Source organism: Dendrobium catenatum, unplaced genomic scaffold (genome assembly GCF_001605985.2).
Source record: "Dendrobium catenatum unplaced genomic scaffold, ASM160598v2 fragScaff_scaffold_976, whole genome shotgun sequence".
NCBI classification, from domain to species: Eukaryota; Viridiplantae; Streptophyta; class Magnoliopsida; order Asparagales; family Orchidaceae; genus Dendrobium; species Dendrobium catenatum.
Window position 1 is genome coordinate 762,117 of NW_021319438.1, and position 22,345 is coordinate 784,461.

At 33.6% G+C, this 22,345-nt stretch overlaps 1 protein-coding gene across 1 annotated transcript in view; it reads right to left on the reverse strand.

The window, feature by feature from the left end:
• Window positions 1-7,256: 7,256 nt before the first annotated feature.
• LOC110101630 (nodulin homeobox) overlaps window positions 7,257-22,345 on the reverse strand; it is a 52,990-nt gene continuing 37,901 nt past the window's right edge. Inside the window, exons 13-17 of the mRNA XM_028697613.1 lie at window positions 10,406-10,484; window positions 10,171-10,253; window positions 8,856-9,075; window positions 8,721-8,755; window positions 7,257-7,813 (exon numbers count right to left, since the gene is read on the reverse strand). Coding sequence (XP_028553446.1) covers window positions 7,552-7,813; window positions 8,721-8,755; window positions 8,856-9,075; window positions 10,171-10,253; window positions 10,406-10,484 — 679 coding nt within the window. The 3' untranslated portion in view covers window positions 7,257-7,551. The remainder of the gene's footprint in view (window positions 7,814-8,720; window positions 8,756-8,855; window positions 9,076-10,170; window positions 10,254-10,405; window positions 10,485-22,345) is intronic.

Genomic DNA, 22,345 nt, shown 5'->3' on the forward strand with positions numbered 1-22,345 from the left:
CCATATCTCTGATTTTTCTAAACTTATGGAGAGAGCCTGTTTGATTGAGAATGATCTGATAGTTCCTTAACAGTGATTGAATACTAAAATAAAGCATTTTGACAGTGAGACTTATGGTAGTGGATTTTTTAGAAAGAAGAGCATATTTGGACCTCGAGATTTTAAGAGAAGAAGATAGTCTGTAACTGTAGCAATTTTTGATTGTGATAGTGTGGCCAGTTCTAGTTCTATTAGTAAAGAGCATGTATGTCGTAGTTATGGCAGATAATACTATGATCAGTGTTACAAGATGACATGATAATATTTTTGGTGTGGTCAGATGGGACATAGGGTGGTTGAGGCCACAAGTAGGTTTTGATCAAAGATTTGAGCCTGATCGAAGAGTTTTATCAGACCCACAAGGAGACTGAGGGCAGCTACATTTTTTGAGGGATCATCTTATAGATGAGGTGAATCGAGTTCTATAGCAGGCACGGTAGCAAGTAAACCGTTTACTGTTCAAAGGGAGTCTGATAGTTTTGTTGCTTTAGCTTCAGTTCATTCATGTGGGCATAGTTTAACTATGGAGGAGGCTTAGGATGCCCCAGATATTGTGATATGTATGACTTGTATTTCTGATTAGTCATGTCATATTTTATTTAATTCTAAAGTCAGTCATTCATTTAATTTCAATTGCTATTTTAATTCACTATACTTGCCTTCAATTTTATTATTATTATTTTTTGTATGCTACTTTAATAACTAAAGATGGCTTGATATCAAATTGAAGTTCTTTTTATGATATTGAAATGTATGATAAAAAGTAGAGGTCTAGCTTAATTTTATTATTTGTTTATGAGTTTGATGTTATTTTAGGAATGGACTGATTGAGTCGGTATGAGGTTCAAATTGATTGTGTGAAAAAGAGAGTCACTTTATTTATGGGCAGTAAGTGTTATTTATTTCAGGGGGTTAGAGGTATTTTATCATGTTTGATTTTTGCTGTAAAAGTAGATAGATTATGGAAGAAGGGTTACATAATATTTCTAGCATCGGTTCAGGATAATAGAATAAATTTTGGTTTTATTTCTAATGTACCAATAGTGCAAGAATTCCCAATGTGTCAATTTTTCTCTAGATCAAGATATTGTGTTTTGCATTGATATATTTTCATGTATGACTCATATACCTAAGGCTTCATATAGAATGACATTTAAGAAACTTCATGAATTGAATGTACAGCTTCAAGAGTTAGTTGAGAAATGTTTTGTCTGTCCTAGTGTGTCTATGTGAGAAGCACTTATACTATTTGTGAAAAAAAGACGGTATGATGCGTATGTGTATTGATTACATAGAGGTTAACAAAATCACTATCAAGAATAAGTATTCTCTGCCATGAATTAATGATATATTTAATCAGCTTACTAGATCTTCTAAAATTTTTAAAATTGATTTGCATTATGAATTATCAGATAATGGTGAGAGAGGTTGATGTGGTGAAGACTGCTTTCAAAATCATATATGGATATTATGAGTCCGTAGTCATGTCTCTTGGGGTGACTAACACACTAGCTAATTTTATGGATTTGATGAACAAAACGTTCAAAGAGTATGTGGTTTAGTTTGTGATTAACTTTATAGATGATATTTTAGTTTATTCTGCTTTTGAGGAGAATCATGTTATGCATCTGAGGATAGTTCTAGAGACTTTGAGACAATCAATTATATGTTAAATTTAAGTGTGAGATCTAGCTAAAAAGTATCTTATTTTTGGGACATGTAGTTAGCAGTGCTAGAATAAAGGTTCAAGTTATTGCTGATTGGCCGATGTCTATTACTATATGTCACGCCCCAAGATCTAACTTGGAAAGAATTTCAGTCAATCCATTAAAACCATCAATCATTTACCAGAGCTATCTATAGTCTTCAATCAATAACAAACAGTCTAACAAAATTCTATAATTTAAAACATCAATGTACAATTATATTCATATCCCAAAAGTTCATATACAATACTCAGGATCTCACATGAAATGAAATCTATCCTGTCCTGAGTATAAAAGAATCACTATAACCAAAAAGAACAAAAACCTGAGGGTTCCAGATCAATCTCAATCTCCTGCTCCCTAGTCCTGACCTTAAAATATTAACCACATATAATGAGCTTCAAAAAGCCCAGCAGGTCACCTAATACCTACAACTGAAATCAAAGCACAGTACCGAAACAATAAGCATGTCAGTAAATCAAATCCATATCAGTCAGTTGCACATGATCAGTGAATCTATGCAGCATGTACAAAAATCAGTAATCAATGCATGATCGATATAATCTACAATCATCGGTAAAAGAATTGATAAACAATAAGAAGAAATCCATAAAGCTCAATAAATCAGTACATACGTCAAATCTCAGAGGAATCCATAAACAGTAGAAAAATCTATATTCAGAAGAATCTAAATTAAATCGATCAGTTACATCGATAGAGAAAAATTGTCGTCACGATAATAACCGTTAAATCAATATCGTATCAATAGAATCAATCAAATCAATTATCTCTGGTCAATAACATCAATCGGTATGAAATCATATAAAACAATCAAACCAATACAGCGTAAGAACGATTGAAATCAAATCAATACAGTAAAACCTATTCCATATAAGTCAATGAATCACATGCAGCAGTTCAATACGGTGTATCAATGAAGCGATAGTGTCAATGAATCAATATCAATGAATCAATAGTATCCATGTCCATAGTAACAATAAGTCAATGCAATATCGATATCCATATCAGTATCAATATCAATGCTTAGTGACATGATGCGAATATCAATGAAATCGTACAGTAACAATGAATCCGTAAATCCGTCAGTAAATCCATTCAAAATCAATAAATCAATAATCAATATAAAAAGTCCGTCGATATCAATAAATCTATAAATCCATAATGAGATCAATATGTCAATATCGTACTTATGCAATTCAGTACAGTAGTCTTACTGAACAAGTACAATCACTGGCTATTAAGGCATTTTTCAAGTCGATAATCCATTGTGTTGTTGTAGAAATCCATAAATATATCCGTTGGCTCAATAAGAGTCGTCACTCTGTGCCCGTCAGCCGTCCGTCGGCATAATAATCTCCTTATGACTCACAATCGTTATATCAATGATCAATAGAGGATATCGCCAAACCCTTTTTAAAAGAAAGCCCGTCGGCTCACCATCCTGTACAGGTCAAGTTAATCTCCAACCAACGGTTCAACCAGTCTTCACTTGTCTTTCAGTAACAATAACAATAATTCAATCATATATTCACATTCGTATGCATATCAATAAATACAATTTAGCTCAATGAAGAAAAACCCCCTTAAAATATCGTATAGTAGACAGACGTCGTTGCAAAAATGCACAGTTGCAAAAAATTACCGAATTACCAGAAATCAAAGAAAACAACGTTTCAAAGCTTTACTTGTACTGAAGCAATAATTTCCAACATCTTGATAATTTTCTATTCGATAAAAATCGCACAGAATTCAAAATAACCGGTAGAAACTTTACAGAAAATACTCAAATCGTGTAAAAATATCATATCGGAAACATATCAAAAGTTGTGCGGTAAAACTTTTGTTAATACAAAATTATGCACATTTTTTCGATAACGGAAACACAAAACTAAGCACAGAATTATCAAAACTCAAAATCTTTGAAATCAGAAATAGGATTCGGAGTCTTTACTTCGAGACAAATAAATCTTCCAACTGCGTCGTCGGACGAAAAGGCTCTGTGGCCTCCAAAAATCAAGCTTTCCCTTCTCTCTCCTGCTCTTTCTCTCTCTCATGCTTTTTCTCTCTCCTCAAAATATTTCCAAAATATCTCAAATGCGATATTTATCAAGCAGGATCGTCCAGGACAATGCCGAGATCGTCCCGGGACGAACTCCTCTGGACACGGATCGTACAGACGAAATTAATTCCAATTTATTTCGTCCCTAGACGATGCTCTCTGTTCGGTTCGTCCCGACCCTTACAGGTTCATCTAGACGAAATTGACAGATTCTTCACAATTTTCTTCAGTTCGTCCGGGACTAAGGCCAGTTCGTCCGGGACTAACAGCACCCAAAAAATCAGATTCGGAGGGATTTTACACTATATATGAGATACGTAGCTTCCTAAGCATGGCCGATTATTATAAAAAATTTATGAAAGAGTTTTTCTAAAAAATTTGCACCTTTGATGCGTCTGATGTAGAAGCTAATAGCTTTTGTTTGGACATCTAATTGTAAGGCCACCTTTTAGAAGATAAAAGATTATTTAATTTTTTCTCTAATTCTGGCATTTTCATATGGTATAAAAGAATTTTCTGTATTCAATGATGCTTCACTAAAAGGATTAGGATGCATTCCGATGCAGCATAAAAAAGTTATAACTTTGGCCTCTAGATAGTTATAACCATATGAAAGGAATTATCTGACACATCATATGGAACTTACTGTTATGATAATTATTTTAAAGATCTAGAGACACTATCTGTAAAGAGTCAGATGTGAGACTTTACTAATCATCCAAGTCTAAAGTATATACTTACTCAGAAAGATCTAAATTTGAGATAAAGAAGTGGCTAGAGTAGATCAAAGATTATGATTTGACTATTCAATATCAACTTAACAAAACAAATGTGGTAGCACATGCACTAAGCATGAAATTTTTTGGATTATTATATATTCAGCTTACTTCTGATAAATCCTTGATTCAGGATATGGGAAAGCTTCGATTAGAGATGATTGCTCTTGCTGATCTTAATTATGATATTCTTGCTCAGATGATTAGTTAACCTTTGCAAGAAAATAATTTGGAAACCTAAAAGTTAGATGCAAAATATTTCAGGTTGATTGATCTAATTAAATATGATAAGAAATTTGGATTAAAAGTACCTGCTTCTGATATTATCATCTGTAAGAATAAGCTTTGAGTTCCTAATTCAGAAGATCTGAGATGGGAGATTTTACATGAAACTCATTATTCAAGTTATATTGTTCATCTAGGAAGCAACAAGATGTATAATGATTTGAAAGTTATGTTTTGGTGGCCTGGATTGAAAATAGATGTAGGAGATTTTGTATCTAAATATGAAGTCTTTTAGTTAGTGAAATCAGATCATTAATAACGAGAACATTTTCTACAAACATTGCCCATTCCATAATGAAATTGGGAAGAAGTGATAGATTTTTCTATAGATTTTCCCAGATTGAGATAGGGATATGATGTTGTTTGGGTTGCAGTGGATTGTTTGACAAAACCAACTCATTTTATTATGATTCGGCAGCTTGATTCTATAGACAAGTTTTTATAGGTACATGTGCTTGAGATTCTTAGATTATATGGAATACAAAATGTTATAATTTTTGACAGAGATGATAGATTTACCTTCAGGCTATGGAAGTGTATTCAACAAGATCCATGTACAAAATTATATTTTAAAATAACTTTTCATCCGCAAACTGATAAACAATCTGATTGGATTATTCAGGTACTCGAAGACCTTATGAGATTATATGTTATAGACTTTGGTGACAATTGAGAAGGCCACATTCCTCTGTTTGAATTCACTTATAACTATCAATCAAGTAACCATTTTCTTAAATTTGACATGTGAAATCTAAAAAAATGTATATCTACTAAGAAATAAAAGTACATTCAAATCTAAATTTTAATAATATAATTTAAACCCCTTCATCAAAATATCTAAAATACAAGCTAGTATCAAATGGTCCTTCTCTCGGACTAATGGAGCTAGGGCTAGCCTAAAACCCTAGCTCAGCATGAACAGCTATGAGCAAACATCAGCCTGACAACAACTCCCATCAATAATCTGTCATTTTAAAATTCTCCTTACATAATTCTAAGGAAATATACCAATCAAAATCATAATAATTAACTTAGAACAATTCTATAGAGTTTAGGGTTCAAATTCATCAACAGTAAAAAAAATGTCAATGAGACTGCCCATTGATCACTGCCAAAGGTCAAGATGATCTATCAATGAGCCAACCAAAGAAGGGGATCAATTAGCCCCTCTAAATTTAAATGAAAATTTAACTCTTAATAAAGAGAAATTATTCTGTACAGACACCAAATCGTTCGGAGGCGAATCAAAACGTGTCACATCACCCGGTACGCATCGGATTGTCCAGAGGCAAATCAGAACATGTCATGTCACCCGATATACAACCACGATACACAACAAATAGATGATGTGATTTGTTCTAATTTGCCTCCGAACGGCGTCCGTATCCACAGAATAATATCACCTTAGTAAGATCCAATGAAGAAAAAAGATTATAGGATAAAAACTTGAGTTGTTGTAATTCAACAAAGACCAAACCATGCTTATTATTGGATGATGGGATCTATCACGTAAAAACCATCAGTTAACTACAAATTTACAACATTCAAAGTTTATTTAATCCTTAGAATAATTTAAAAAAATTATCAATTTTTTTCAGCATTTTAAGATATCAAATTTGCATCATTCATTATTATGAGATGATAAATTTCAAATCCAAACTATGATAAGAAAACATAGAGAAAAAATTCACTCTAACTTACAAACAAATATTAAATGAGCAATTCTTTTAATCACCCAATTATTCATATATAACCATTTTATCCCCAAAGTATAACATTACTCAAATTTAGGATAATTTATCATGTGCGAACACCAGACGGTCGGGAGGCCAATAAGAATGCACTACGTCACCCAATACCTAGCAATACCAAGCATCAGTACCGAGCAAAAAATAACATGACACATTCTAGTTGGTCACCGGAAGGTGTCCGGTGTCGGCATAGAATAATTTCACCAAATTTAGTCTCTTGACTATATAAAATTGATCCTTTTGGGACTAAATTAGAATCAATTTTATAAAGTGAGAACTAAATTAAGATCAATTTTATATCACAATTATGATATAAGATACTATTTTGGATAAATTTTGTACAATCAAGGGAGATTAGATTGGAACAACATGATACTCTCAGACTAAATTGATCATACACGAAATATAAGAGACTATTTTGGATAAATTTTATACAATCAAGGGAGATTAGATTGGAAAAACATGATACTCTCAAACTAAATTGATCATACACAAAATATAAGAGACTATTTTGGATATATTTGTACAATCAAGGGAGATTAGAATGGAACAACATAATACTCTCAGACTAAATTGATCATACACGAAAAGTTTGAGGCCTATTTTGAAAATTTTCTAATTTTTTTATCAAACTCTATTTAAATATTTCTTAAACAACAAATAAATAAGAAGTGTTCACAAACAAACATAACCAAAAAAAAAAAAACATTTTCAAACCTATACAATCAACTACTTCAATGAGCATAAACAACACTCAAACCATAATAAACTATTTGTCGAACACATTGGTTCACTAACACTTCTAATAGCCTGCTGCAACTCCACCCCATGCTTTTCGCCTGAAGACACGAGAAATGCTGCACCTTTGCGTCGTTATTTGAGCTTGGAAGTCTCAACAAAGCCCATGTCGACCATCACTCTTCTCTGGTCACTTCCCTTTCACCTAGAGCTCCCTCCCCTATAAGGCCACCTTCTCTTGGTAGTCCCACAACAACAAAGCTTATACCTGGTTCAGATAAACGGGATTCAAAATGAGTATCAGGTTGATTTCCAGATCCTCGAATGATTACAGATGTGTGTGGTTCTTCCCCAGCACTGTCATAGGTGTTCTCCCCTTCAGAGGGGGCTCTAGCTTCCCGGGCGGCTCGAGCAAGCCTAGCCTTCCGGTTGTTTAACCTGGAATCCAAGCAAAGTGGGGGAATTTATAGGAAATTTGTAATCTTTCGGCAAAAGATGAATTCATGTCTAACATTCAAATCATTGCTAGGAAACATAGGTGTACTGGTGGAGAGATTATTCTGTGCGGACACCGTCTAGAGGCGAATCAGGTGTAGCCACGACATCTAGTAGCGAGCAGTACTGAGCCGCGACACCGAATAGGGGTTGACGTGGCGCATTTTCATTGGGCTCTGGTCGGCATTTGTCGTCCGCACAAAATAATTCATCGTACTGGTGAGCACCCATAAACTTCACAAAACTCTACGGATGATAGTTTTGTTGTATTTTTGAATGATTTGAGTGGATAAATTGCAAATGGAAACACTTGGATTTTAATTTTGAATGTATAATTAAATGAAATAAATACCATTTCAAAAGTAAATCATCAAATCATGACCTATTAGAATCACTTTAATTTTAAATGGTATACAAGAAAATGTTGCAGAATGTCATATAGTTTGATAATATGCATCTAATAATACAACTCAGAGATGGTAATGAAAAGGTATTGACTTAGTGGATGTAAAATGTATTTCTCCACGGAAAATCATATAAAAGTAGCCAGCAGACCGAACTGTATCAATTAATAGCCTTACAAAAAGTCACTTAGTTGAATCTTCTACTTAATGATATATCCTTTTTTTTTAACACTATTTCCATTTTTGCGGAGTGCTTCTTTATGGGGTATGGATGGCAGTTTGTTTTGTTTACTTGAGGTGATTGGAATCTAGTTTTAAAATTTATGATATAACAAGGGAAAAGATTAAAATAAAACTCTATGATAAAGACTTTAATCATCAAAATAAGAGGAAAAAAATTACGGTAGCATTTGAAAATTTCAGCAAAAATTGAGGTGATTTCTTACCAATTCTTTAGCTGAGAAGCTGTAATCTCTGATCCCTGGAAAAGAACTAAATTTTACGACTCAGCACACATAAACAATACTAGCAAAAGGAAATTTTAGCAATAGAGAAAAGAAGTATGAAAAAAAGAGGGAAACCTGTGAACAAAGCTTTTCTGCCCATGACTGTAACATAGCAGCATTCCGCTGCATCTCAGGCTCTCCAAGTAGTGCATTCTCAATTAGAGATATCTGCCTTTCATTCATGATATTACGTTTTCTCTTTCTTGGTTGCTTCTCTTCACTATGAACTCCTTCAGCTTTCTCCTCTTCTTGGAAAACAGCTTCTTTTGCAAACTCTGATCTAGCAAAAAATTTCCTTATATTAGGCATCATGATAAATAATATTTATCGAAATACTTCATAATTACATGACCATTTCACTAAAATACCATCAGAAAGATTTCATATTTGGTGGAAGGCTGCTTATGAGATAAAAACAATATTTTTTGGAAGGAAAAAATTATTAAGCTATGTTGCTGTTTTTCAAAAGATAATAATTTGGCTTATTTTATTAATTTAAAGATAGATTACAAACTTATAGCAATAATATATTTTGTATGTACTTTATAATAATTAACTTTTTTATCTACGAAAATCCAAGCAAAATCAACTTTTGTCAAATAGGTTTAGCTTTCCGAACTTCCAATAACAAACATAATAGCAACTTTATTAAATAACCCTCTACTACAACACAAAAAAGCATAGCACAATAAAATCCGACACAACATAGCACATCAAAGTAACATAGCCAAATGGCGCATAAAGAAAACAAGCTTGGCCTACCCTGCTTTGGAGCACGGGAAGTTAGCATACTTAGTGTATATGTGTCCAACAAAAAGTTTTTCATGAGGCATAAACTATAGGTGTCCTGATTCTCCACAAAATCAAAAGAATTTGTTAAATAGAATTAACGCAAACTGATAAAACGAATACTGAAGAAGAAGATTACTTCTGTTTGATAATATTTTAAATGCTATATAATTGTGTTACATGGATACAAACCAGCATTATTCTTAAAGCAGTGGACAAAGTGTTCCGTAGGTATTTATCCATTAATTTTGACATTCTTAGCGACTGTCTTCCTAGGGCAATGGCACTCCTTTCACAGTGAATACAAGTATCTATCGCTTCAAAGTGGAGTGGGTAGAATAGAAAGAAATGGGGATTTTATGTGATATATTAGTAAATATGAATGTTAGGTGTTAAATCTGTATTTTCAAAATTGTTTTAGGTGTTTGTATGTAAAAATCTCTTTTTTTAAATTTATAGTAACGGTGCGCTTATTTTTTTTCTAAGGCAGCCTCGAGGTCAGCGTATGTGCAATGCTTGCTGCACGCCAAGAGAGGCTCCAAACTCCAGGCTTTTGAATGAGCTGAGTGGTGTCCCGCCTTTTTCCGTCTTATATTAATACCTTTTATTGTCTGAAACATCATCAGGACTTGGGTTCAGCTTTTGGACAATAGATAAGGCCTGCCTACCTCCATTCTGAGCGTCCTGCAAAATATGCAAGCTAATTTGTTTAGACATATCACAAACGACATAATTAAGATTCATAGAAAAGACTAAGGTATAATCACTTCAGGGAATTTTTCCCCGGTAATATACCTGATGAGTTTTTATTGATATTTCCCAATTTGCAACTTTGCCCAAGGTTGGGCAAAGATTGCTGCAATAGGATTGGTTATCTTCAAGTTAATTTCCCACCTTCCCAGTTTGCATTGATGCCTACTAGGCACTTGCCATGAATGCAATGGCAGAATAACAGCTACTTGCTGCAAAGGATCGAAAGCGTGGCTAATCTTCTAAACGGAATGATGTGTTCCAGGGTTTACCCTGAGCATCAGTTGTCATAATTCTGGCAAGGTTGTTTCTTTAGTTGTTCGGTGAAAAGCTGCAACACAATTAAGCAATTTTAAAAGGAGGTCTTTTACCAAACCTAAATTGAAGAGGAGGAATAAATTATAGACCAACACAGCAATCGGGTAACTTTGGCCTAGAATCTAAAAAACTTCTGCCGGATTACTTAAAAAAAAAGGACATCCTACCCAAAAACTAAAACTTGGTTACCAAAAAAGTAAATATCAAGGGCATGATTATAAAATCAATTCACAGCAAAATCTGATCAATTCAATATTTTAGCTAAGTTAAATAATCAAAAACCTAATTAAGTGGAAACCAAGAATAAAAAATAACTTCTAAGGAACTTAAGTATAAAGAATAGCCACCCTAACTCACCTTCCTGAATTTAAAATCACTAGAAAGGCTCCTATGTTTCCCCGATTCGACTTTCAAAATTAAAAGTTGAATTCTGCGCAACAAATGAATCTTCCAAACTTAATATAGCTCCTATCTCATCTTGTTGGGTAGCTCAAAGGAAAGCCCAATTTGATCAAAGGGGATTTTTAGTGGGGGAGGGGGGGGTGGGGGGGGGGTGGGGGGGGGGGGGGGAGGGGGACGTGGGGTGTCAAGAGTCGGAAGCACCTTGTGCTTGGGAGAAATATGCTTCCAATCGATTCACACTGTACAAGCCTCATCACCAGTACAAACTCGAAACTATTGTAAAACTAGGGAAGGGAAAAGCCCTTAATAACAACAGACATTTGCCTAAGAACAGGAGATGAAAGACCATGAATAGGGCCCTTTTGAACTTCTAGGCTAAAGAAACATGTTGATCATATTGGCAAATGGGTTGGTGCAGAGAGAGGTTGAACCACCTCAAGTGAGGCTTAGAGCTCCATGCTAAAAGATGAGATTGCCATCCGATTAGCCAGCTTACATTCAGACATGTAACAATAAATTATGATCATTTTTCAAGAATTTTATTAGTGCTGTTGAAATTAGGGAAAATCTTTTGGTTCATGTTTTTTGTCCTTTTGTTCTTTTGTTCGGTACCCTATACGATCGTTAGTCTTTGATTCATTTTTATTAATTTATTATTTAGATTGCAAAGATTGTAAGTTATTCCGAGTGAAAATTTAATGTACCCAACATCGATTATTAGTTTTGGACTTTAAGATAAATGGGTATAAAATAAAAAAAATAAAGTAAAATATTTTTCTAGGATTAGATGGAGGCATTTTAAAGAATATTAACAAAATAATTTTTGAGAGTAAGATTTTAGATCTTAAAAATTTTGTCTATGCATGAGAATGCTAATGTTATGTGAGAAAAAGTTGCTAGTGATATTAAGAATATTGCAAAAGATGTGCTTGGAGTATCAAAGGAAAAATCATAATAGTTAAAAATAGTTGGTGGTGGAATCCAATTGTGGCAAGAAAGGATTAAAAATAAGAAGATTTGTTATAAAAATTGGTTTAATTTTAAAAATTCAAATAATTGGGAAATATATAAAGAGGTTTCGTAGGATTCTAAGAAAGCAATAATGCGATGCAAGACATTAGCTTTTAGTGATTTATATAATAGATTAAACTAAGGATGGAGAAAGAATATGTATAAGTTAGCCAAATAAAGAGATATGAGTAGTAAGGATTTTAGTTCAAGGTGAAGTGTATTAAAGATGAAGATAAAAAAAAAAATCCTTTTTCTTAGAAGATGATATTCAACAAAGGTGGATGAGATATTTTGCTGAACTCTTTTATGAACATTGTGAAAAATAAGATTGACTATAGTGACCTTAGCATCCCTAAATGAAAATAAAGATTTCTGTTTTTATCGGCGTATTAGTAAAACTGAAGTTAGAGAGGCTTTAAAGAAATGAAGGGTGAAAAAGCTGTTGGACATTGATGATATTCCAATAGAGGTGTGGAAATGCTTAGGAATGAAGGGATTTCTTGGCTTACTAAACTTTTTAATACTATTTTGAAAACTAAAAGATGTCAGATGAGTGGAGAATGAGTGTGTTAATTCTATTTTTAAAAATAAAGGTGATGCACAAGTTGTACGAATTATAGAGGTATTAAGTTAATGTGTCATACTTTAAAACTATGGAGTGTTGTACGAATTATAGAGGTTTAAGTTAAGTGTCATACTTAAAACTATGAGAGCGAGTTATGGAGCATAGGTTGCGGCGTGGTACTAATGTTCTCAAAATCAACTTGGATTCATGCCAGGTAGGTCGACTATGGAAGCCATACATTTATTAAGAGGTTTGATTGAGAAATATAGAAAAAAATGAGGAGGATCTACATATGATATTTATTGATTTAAAAAAAGCTCCAAGAGAAGTGCCTATGGATAGTTCTTGAAAAGAAAGGAGTTAATAATGCTTATATTCAAATCATTAAAGATATGTATGCAGGAGCTATTACTTGTGTTCAAACACAAGGTGGTTTGACCAAGTATTTCCCTATTTCGGTTGGGTTACATCAAGGATCAGCCTTAAGCCCATATCTTTTTGCTTTAGTCATGGATGTTTTCACTAGACATTTGTAAGATGATGTACCTTGGTGTATGCTTTTTGCTGATGATATTCTTCTTGTTGATAAGACTAGAGAGGGAGTTGAAGGTAAACTTGAATTATGGAGGTCAACCTTAGAGTCTAAAGGTTTTCGCTTGAGTAGATCTAAAACGGAATATATGGAGTGTAATTTTAGCAGTAATAGTCCTAGTGAGGGGATTGTGACTTTGGGCGATCAAGTCATTAGTAAGAGTACACGTTTTAGATATCTTGGATCTATTGTTCAGAGTGATGGTGAAATAGATGGGGATATTATCAGCAGAATTCAAGTTGGATGGTTGAAGTGGAGGAATGCATCGGGTTTGTTATGTGATAGAAATGTACCCCTCAAACTTAAGGGAAAATTCTATAAGATGGTAGTGAGGCCTGCAATGCTTTATGGTGCCGAATGTTGGCCTTTAAAAGAGAAGCATAATACTAAGTTAAGTGTGGCAGAGATGAGGATGCTCAGGTGATGAGTGGCTTTACCCTTAGAGATAAGATACGAAATGAGCATATACGTGAAAAGGTTGGAGTAGCTCCAGTAGAAGATAAGATTAGAGAGAGTCGCCTTAGATGGTTTGGTTACATAAAAAGGCGGCCTTCTGATGACCCTATTAGAAGAGTAGAGGTATTAGATTTGACTTGTGTTAAGAAAGGTAGGGGAAGACCTAAAAAGACTTGGTTAGACAATATTAGGAATGACCTTTCTTTATTAGATTTAAACGAGAATTTGACTTTTAATAGAACACAATGGAGAAAAAAGATTCATGTAGCCGACCCCACGTAGTGGGATAAAGGCTTGATGTTGTTGTTGTATTATGTCTAAAATCTAGGGTTGGTGTTAGATACGTTGTACTATTTTGTTTACTTGTGATTCCATAGATGATATAGGATGGTGAAGAATTAGGTTAGGTTTTCCTAATGCAACTAAAATCATTTAATGATTGTAGATCATAAAAGGAATTTAGAATTCACCACCAAAGATAACTAAATATGCAAGAACTTACTTTGTAGATGCAAAGTGTTAGATACGTTGTACTATTTTGTTTACTTGTGATTCCATAGATGATATAGGATGGTGAAGAATTAGGTTAGGTTTTCCTAATGCAACTAAAATCATTTAATGATTGTAGATCATAAAAGGAATTTAGAATTCACCACCAAAGATAACTAAATATGCAAGAACTTACTTTGTAGATGCAAAGTAGAAAAAGCAAAAATTAGAACCTAAACAACAGTGGGATATCAAATAAATTTGAAGAAATCAACAAGATATTATAATCATGCAAAATCAGCAAGAAATTATAATTTTCACCAAAATTACAACTACCAAATTTAAACAAAACCAAGAATACTAATGAGCAAAAAACAAGATATTTAGATAAAATTGGGTAAAATAAACAATTCACCAGCATAAAGGAAATCAATGCATTCTGTTAGTACAACGATTTGAATTATCCTAGACTTAGATAATTGTTAATTTTGTGTGAAATCTGATTGTGTCAATCAATCGGGTTGTATTGTTGACTCATACCTCAATTCCATTGGTCGAGCTTGTCTGTACAACAGGCACTTCGCTATAAATCCAGGGCTAAGGCGTTGTAAGTGGAATCTCTGAGATAGAGCACAGCGCTACAATGCTATAGTTCTAGCACTGTAGCGTTGTAGTTCACAACACCAGTCTGCTACAAGACAAAGAAGTCAGTGTCGAAGCACTGCAAGCCGGGTTGAGCAGTTTTTCTTATTTCACTTGAAAGGTGGTGTCCTTAGAGCATTGTAATGGGTCTCTTTGTTTGTTCTGAGAGTAAAAGGTGTGAGAAATGAAGAGAGACAAGGAGAGAGCGTGAGAAGAGATATTTCTACAATTTCTGCTATTTTCATTTCTTGGTGTGGTGTGGCTTAGTGGGGTTTTATTTTGTTTCGTTTTTTCCAAATTAAATCCCAATGTTCATTTCCACTGTTTTTCCTCTTTTCTTGTTTGTTTTTCATGCGTGGTTCTATTCCCAACAATAATCACACTAACACATAATCCATACTAACATCTTTCACAATAAAAGTAAAATCATGTTTTCTCAAAGTTCATGGTAAGCCTACCACAAAATTCATATTAAAATTCTAATAAGGTTATATGAAATTGGCAAAGATATATACAACCCAGTTTTATGTTTTCTGCCCTTTACAGACTAATAAATCATAAAATGAAATAATATATGCCACACCTCTTTTGAAGTTAGGCCAGTAATGCATATACTATCTCTCCAAAATGGCGAACATCAAACCAATATATACTCTCCCTCTTTTTTTCAAAGCGTACATAACTTGTTGCCAATTTAAATATTGGTTGGAATAATGCAACCCATTTAATTTGATGAGCAAGTCAACTTGTCATGGAAACCACCCATTGAGTGGTAAAAAAGTAAGGAGTTCCCATTATCTTCCTCCTTCCATTTACATGCATATTTTGGGTCATGATAGATACCCTTCGAGTTCATTTCCTCCTCGGCAACAGTTTGGCCAACACTAACAACATCAGTTCTTTTCTAGCAAGCACGTGAAGAGATTGCACACACCAACAATCATATGACAACAAAGCAATTGCAATCATCATCATTTGACAGTATTTAGAGAGCCAACAATGAACTGTCATCCACATGAAGTCAAGTGAGAAAGAAATTGCTCCATATATCTAGGATAAAGATTAATAAAGAGAGGAAACTCTTGAGTCAAACCACAAGATCAACCAGTATTCAAACCCACACCAAAGATTAATGATAATAGGTCATCAACCAATGATTAACAGAGAGGAAAACTCTCAAGTTGGGCCACAAGATCAACAAGAATTCAAACACACCAAAGATTAATGATAATAGATCTTCAAGTTAGCCAGATCAAGGATTAGCATCTCTTAAAAGGCTTACATGAGAAATGGTACAAAATCTTCTCCAGCAGGTTTTACAGTGTCCCCGATAATCTCGGTCTTCTGTAATTCCAGATCTTTGCAATAGTTAACCAGTGTTGCCTCTTCAATTTCTTCTAGTCAACCCCTTCTTTATGGGGAGGGGTAAATTATGTAGGAGATGAGCGTCTTAGTAGAGTTTGGATGTAGTGCCATGGACTGTGACGCGGTCATCTTGGATGTCTTATGTTTCGAAGAAATCCACAAATTGAACTTGGGAGAGGAAACAAGCCTGACCTTGAACATTATCGAAAGTGTTGCAGCTGATGAGGGTAGTGAGAAAGACATGAAGCAACTGAGATGCTTGGATGATGTGTGATTTTCTAAGAAGAGGCTATCAAGAGCATTAAAAGAATACGCATACGACAAGGGACAAAGACTTGATCACTATAATAATTAGAGTATTGAAAGGCCTGATGCAAGCTGTTGGGGGCTTATAAGTCAACACTTGGCCATCCTTCTTTCGCAATTCTCAAAACTATTGTCCTTCATTATTCAAAATATCAATATTGAAGAATTTCATTGCGATATTTGTGAATTAACAAAACACAAACGTTCCAATTTTTCAATAAATAACACGAGAATCCAAAGTACTTTTGAAGATCATCCTTTACACCCAATATATTTGTGACACGATGGCTAAAACCCTAAGTTAATGACTACACCAATGTGTCATGGATATTTCTACTAAAAGCTAAAAATAATGTAAGTACAATATTTCCCACTTACTTCAACATGATAAAAAATCAAGTTCAAGTTAAAATAAAAAAGTAAGATCCGACAATGCCAAAGATTTTTGTAATCATTCTTTCTCCTCATATTTCTAAGAAAAATGAATAATACATGAGTCCTCTTGTCTATGAAAATCTTAACAAAATGGGATGACTGATGAAAGAATGACCACCTACTTGCTATCACAGGAGATGCCCGTTATAAAAGAATATTCCAAAATAATATTTAGGGAAACTATCTCAATAGCTACAAGATTCTACTCGAGCCTTAGCCAAAGTCTTTCCTCTCTTCAACACCTGAAATAAGCTTGTTCCTAAGGTATTTGAAACTGTTGAGGATATCCATACACAGACTCAAAACAGAGAAAAACTTTATTTAAGAGCAATTAAATGTATTTTTATCGGCTACTCCACTAAAAAAGGGTACAAATAATACCATTCCCCCATGAGAAAGGTGCATTTGTCTGTTGATTTCAATTTCAATTAAGATAAATCCTATTTTGTTACCACTCATCTCAAGGAAATATTATTCACAAATAAATTCTCTCTCTTAGATTGCGCTTCCTTACCTCTTAAACCCAACAAATAACTCTACTCCAGAACCAGTCACTCCTACACAGATCAAGAAAAAGCTTCTACTCAATCATTATAGATTTACTCAAGGTGGAAGGCATCTCAACCGACACAAGTCCAATCAATTGAAACAATACATGGCATTGAACTCGTTGAAAGAAGCATTGAGCCTGCAAATAAGGGTACTTCAAATGAACAACCCTTGCATTTGTTCTTAACAAATAAAAATCTTTCTCATCATCACCAATCCCTCCTTATTAGCTTTCCATATTATTTCTATCACTAAAATCATATTTCTATCACTAAAATCATGTATAAGTCGCTAAATAGTGAGAATTGAAATAATGCTATGATAGAAAAAATAGAAGCCCTTCCACATGAGAATAAATGGCATTGTCATAAGAAAAGAAATTTTACCTTAATGTATAAATGAGATAGTTAATTGAAAAGGCATAAAGCTTGACTAGTAACAAAATACTACACTCAAATATATGAGATTAATTATCTTGAAGCTTTTGCTCTTGTTGCTAAAATAAATATTGTTTGCTTTCTTTTATCATTGGTAGCTAAAAAAGACTAAAAAATACAACAATTCAACGTGACGAATGTCTCCTTGCATGGTGATCTGGACAAAGAACTATATATGGAAGTCCCACCAAGGTTTGGTTTAGACCCAGAACAAAATGTATATAAACTAAAGAATGCATTATATGGATTGAATCAATCTCTAATGACATGGCTTGGGAGGTTTTCCAAGATAATGCTCAACATGTGATGCACATAGTCAAGACAATCATATATATTTATAAAACACACAGCATTAGTGGGAGCCCCCCCATTAGTAATTTATGTCAACAACATTACAATAAGAGGTAGTGACTTGGAAGGGTGGAAACCTTAAAGAAAAGTCTGCTTAAAAATTTTAAATTCAATGAATTAGCTAAATTAAAATATTTTCATAACATTAAGATTACACACTCTTGACTTGGGATTTTTATATCATAATTGAAAAGCATAGTAGACCTATTGAAAGAAACAGATAAGTTGGAAACAAGTTTGCTGAGAGGCCCATTGAATTTAATCATAAACTTAAAAGATACTCCCAAAAAATATTCCCACAGAAAAAATCTCCTATCGAAGATTTCTCTACTTATCACATACTAGACCTAACATTGCCTATGTTGTTAGTGTGATAAGTCAGCTTATGCACAATATTAAAGAATCACACCTTAGGCTTGCACATTGAATTTTACAATATCTAAAAAAACTCCATATAAAAGAATTTTATTTAAAAAGGGAGTATAATACATTTAAGCATATAAATATGTGAATTATGCAAGATTTATGACCGAATTTAAATTTATAGTACTAGGAATCTGCAAATTATCATGGCTAAAAATTATGCTAGAAGATTTAAAGTTAATTGGAAATGTTCCGTGAGATTCTATTATAACAAGTCAACCATCAATTACGCATAACCCCGTACAACATGAAAGATAAAACATAATGAAGTAGATAGGCAATTTATAAAGGAGAAGCTTGATAATAGTCTAATATGTGCTACTTTCATCATCATGAATAGCCAACTTGTAGACGTTTTCACTATGAGGAACAATATTTCAAAAATTCATATGCAAGTTTAGAATAGATAACATGATGAGGACATCGTCAAAGATTTCGACACATGTACCATCAGGAGATGCAGGAGATCGACGGCCACGATCATGACTAGTATTTTTGTCATTTTATGTAGTAGTTCATTTTATTTTATTTTATGTTTTTCCGCTTTTGCCCTTGTGGGTATTTAGTCGCTATTGTAGCCCAAGAGGCATTTTAGTCTTTTATTTTCTTTGTCATTGTTGGAGAATTTTTGTATCCTCAAACGGATTGCATATTTTATAATCGAGTACGGCATAAGAATATGACATATTACCCCGAAGGATAAAAAATATCATTTCCTTATGGACTCAATGATAAAATTTACAATTATTTAACAGAGATTCCCCCACTCAATGTTTGGTTGAGTGAGGTTTATTTATTTCTGGGGTACAGACGTCCCATAAGGGCAAGCCCCTATGGTTAATTACATCCCAAATTTGATTTGGGAAAACTTTTGATTAAACTAGTGGTTTTCTTTATTTGGAAGTCATTCAAATGTTGGCTAAAGTTTGATCTTTGTTGTTTTGAAATCCATGAAAGTCTTAATTGTATTTTATCGCTACTCCACTAAAAAAAGGTACAAAATTACCATTCCCATGAGAAAGGTGCATTTGTCTGTTGATTTCAATTTCAATTAGATAAATCTATTTTTACCACTCATCTCAAGGAATATTTATTCACAAATTTCTCTCTCTTATGATTGCGCTTCCTTACCTCTTAAACCCACAACATAACTCTACTCCAGACCATACTCCTACACAGATCAAAAAAAGCTTCTACTCAATATTATAATTACTTCAAGGGAAGGCATCTCAACACACAAGTCCATCAATTGAAACAATACATGGCATTGAACTCGTTGAAAGAAGCATTTAGCTGCAAATAAGGACTTAAATGAACACCCTTGCATTTTTTTAACCAATAATAAATCTTTTCTCATCACCAATCCCTCCTTATTAGCTTTCCATATTATTTCTATCACTAAAATCATGTATAAGTCGCTTAATAATGGAGAATTGAAATAATGCTATTGATAGAAAAAATAAAGCCTTCCACATAGAATAAATGGCATTGTCATAAGAAAGAAATTTTACCTTAAGTATAAATGAGAATAGTTAATTGGAAAGCTAAAGCTTGATATAACAAAATACTACACTCAAATATATGAGATTAATTATCTTGAAGCTTTTGCTCTTGTGCTAAAATAAATATTGTTGCTTTTTTATCAATTGGTAGCAAAAAAAACTAAAAAATACAACAATTCACGTGACGAATGTCTCCTTGCATGGTGATCTGGACATAAAACTATATATGGAAGTCCCATCAAGGTTTGGCTTAGACCAAACAAATTATATAAACAAGAATGCATTATATGGATTGAATCAATTCTAATGACATGGCTTGGGAGTTTCCAGATAATGCTCAACATGTGATGCACATAGTCAAGACAATCAATATATTATAAAACACGCAGCATTAGTGGGGGAGCCCCCATTAGTAATTTATGTCAACAACATTACAATAAGAGTATATTGAAGGGTGAACCTTAAGAAAAGTCTGCTTAAAAATTTTAAATTCAATGAATTAGCTAAATTAAAATATTTCATAACATTAAGAATTAACCACTCTTGACTTGGATTTATATCATAAATTGAAAGCATAGTAGACCTATTGAAAGAACAATGAATTGGAAAAAAGTTTGCTAGAGGCCATTGATTTAATCATAACTTAAAAGAATACTCCAAAAAATATTCCACAGAAAAATCTCCTATCGAAGATTCTCTACTTATCACATACTAGACTAACATTGCCTATGTTTAGTGTGATAAGTCAGCTTGTGCACATATTAAAGAATCACACCTTAGGCTTGCACATTGAATTTTACAATATCTAAAAAACCCATATAAAGAATTTTTTAAAAGAGTATAATACATTTAAGCATAAATATGAATTATGCAGATTATGACCGATTTTAAATTTAAGTACTAGGAATCTGCAAATTATCATGGCTAAAATTATGCTAGAAGATTTAAAGTTAAATTGGAAATTCCGAGTTTATTGATAACAGTCACATCAATACGCATAACCCCGTACAACATGAAAGATAAAACATAATGAAGTAGATAGGCATTTATAAAGGAGAAGCTTGACAATAGTCTAATATTGTGCTACTTTCATCATCTAATAGCCACTTGTAGGCGTTTTTCACTATGAGAACATATTATCAAAATTCTATATGCAAGTTTAGAATAGATAACTGATAGGACATCTTCATCGAATTTCCACATGTACCATCAGGAGATGCCGGAGATCACGGCCACGATCATGACTTATTTGTCATTTTATGTAGTAGTTCATATTATATTTTATGTTTTTCCGCTTTTCCCTTGTGGGATTTAGTCGCTATTGTAGCCCAAGGGGCATTTTAGTCTTTTATTTTCTTGTCATTTGTGGCCTTATATATGGCCCTTTCTTATGAAAAGAAGTTTTGGATGAATGAAATTTTGACATTCTTGTTCTCTTTGTGAGTGTAAACTCCACGATCTCTTAGTGATTCGTAGGAGAAGCTAGATCTCTTGTGAGTCTGGTTCTTTCTTGCTCTTACTATTTTCTTATTTCTCTTGATCACTTCGTTGTCATGGAGATTCGGTTGAATTTGTGGGAAATTGGAATCCCTCTTTGAATCCGTAAATTTTCCCTACCTCTTCCCTCCCTCAACTCATTGCCGCCGCCCCCATCTGGCCGCCAACTGCCCGCCGGCTAGATCCCACCTCCGGCCAAGAGCCAGAGCCGGCCGCCATCCTTAGCAGCCATCCAGGCTTGCGCCGACCCCTCCCATGTTCCAGGATTCAAATTCAAATTCTCCTTGAATCCTTTACTACTTCCTAAACTAATTCCTTAATTTTGAGCCCTCATATTAATTAGATTTAATTGAATTTGAAATTCAATTAATCCTAATTAATAGTCCTCTTTTAGGAACACCCCTTTTATCAAAATCTGAATATTTCAGACTTTTCTTCAATTTCTTGTTATCATTGGGCCCATCTGTTAATTTATTTCTCTTCTCCCTCTATGCTGGCCGCCCCCCTCTTTGCTTTTCTTCTCTCCCAATTATATCAATGCCTCCATTAACTCCCTAAGCCCTATTAACTGTCGCCCCTCCATTGAAATAATTTGAATTTTCAAATTATATTTCCCATCCCACTTTCTCTCCACTAGATCATAGTTCAGAAAATCTGAAATATTTTCTGAAGTTTTTTTTTCTCTA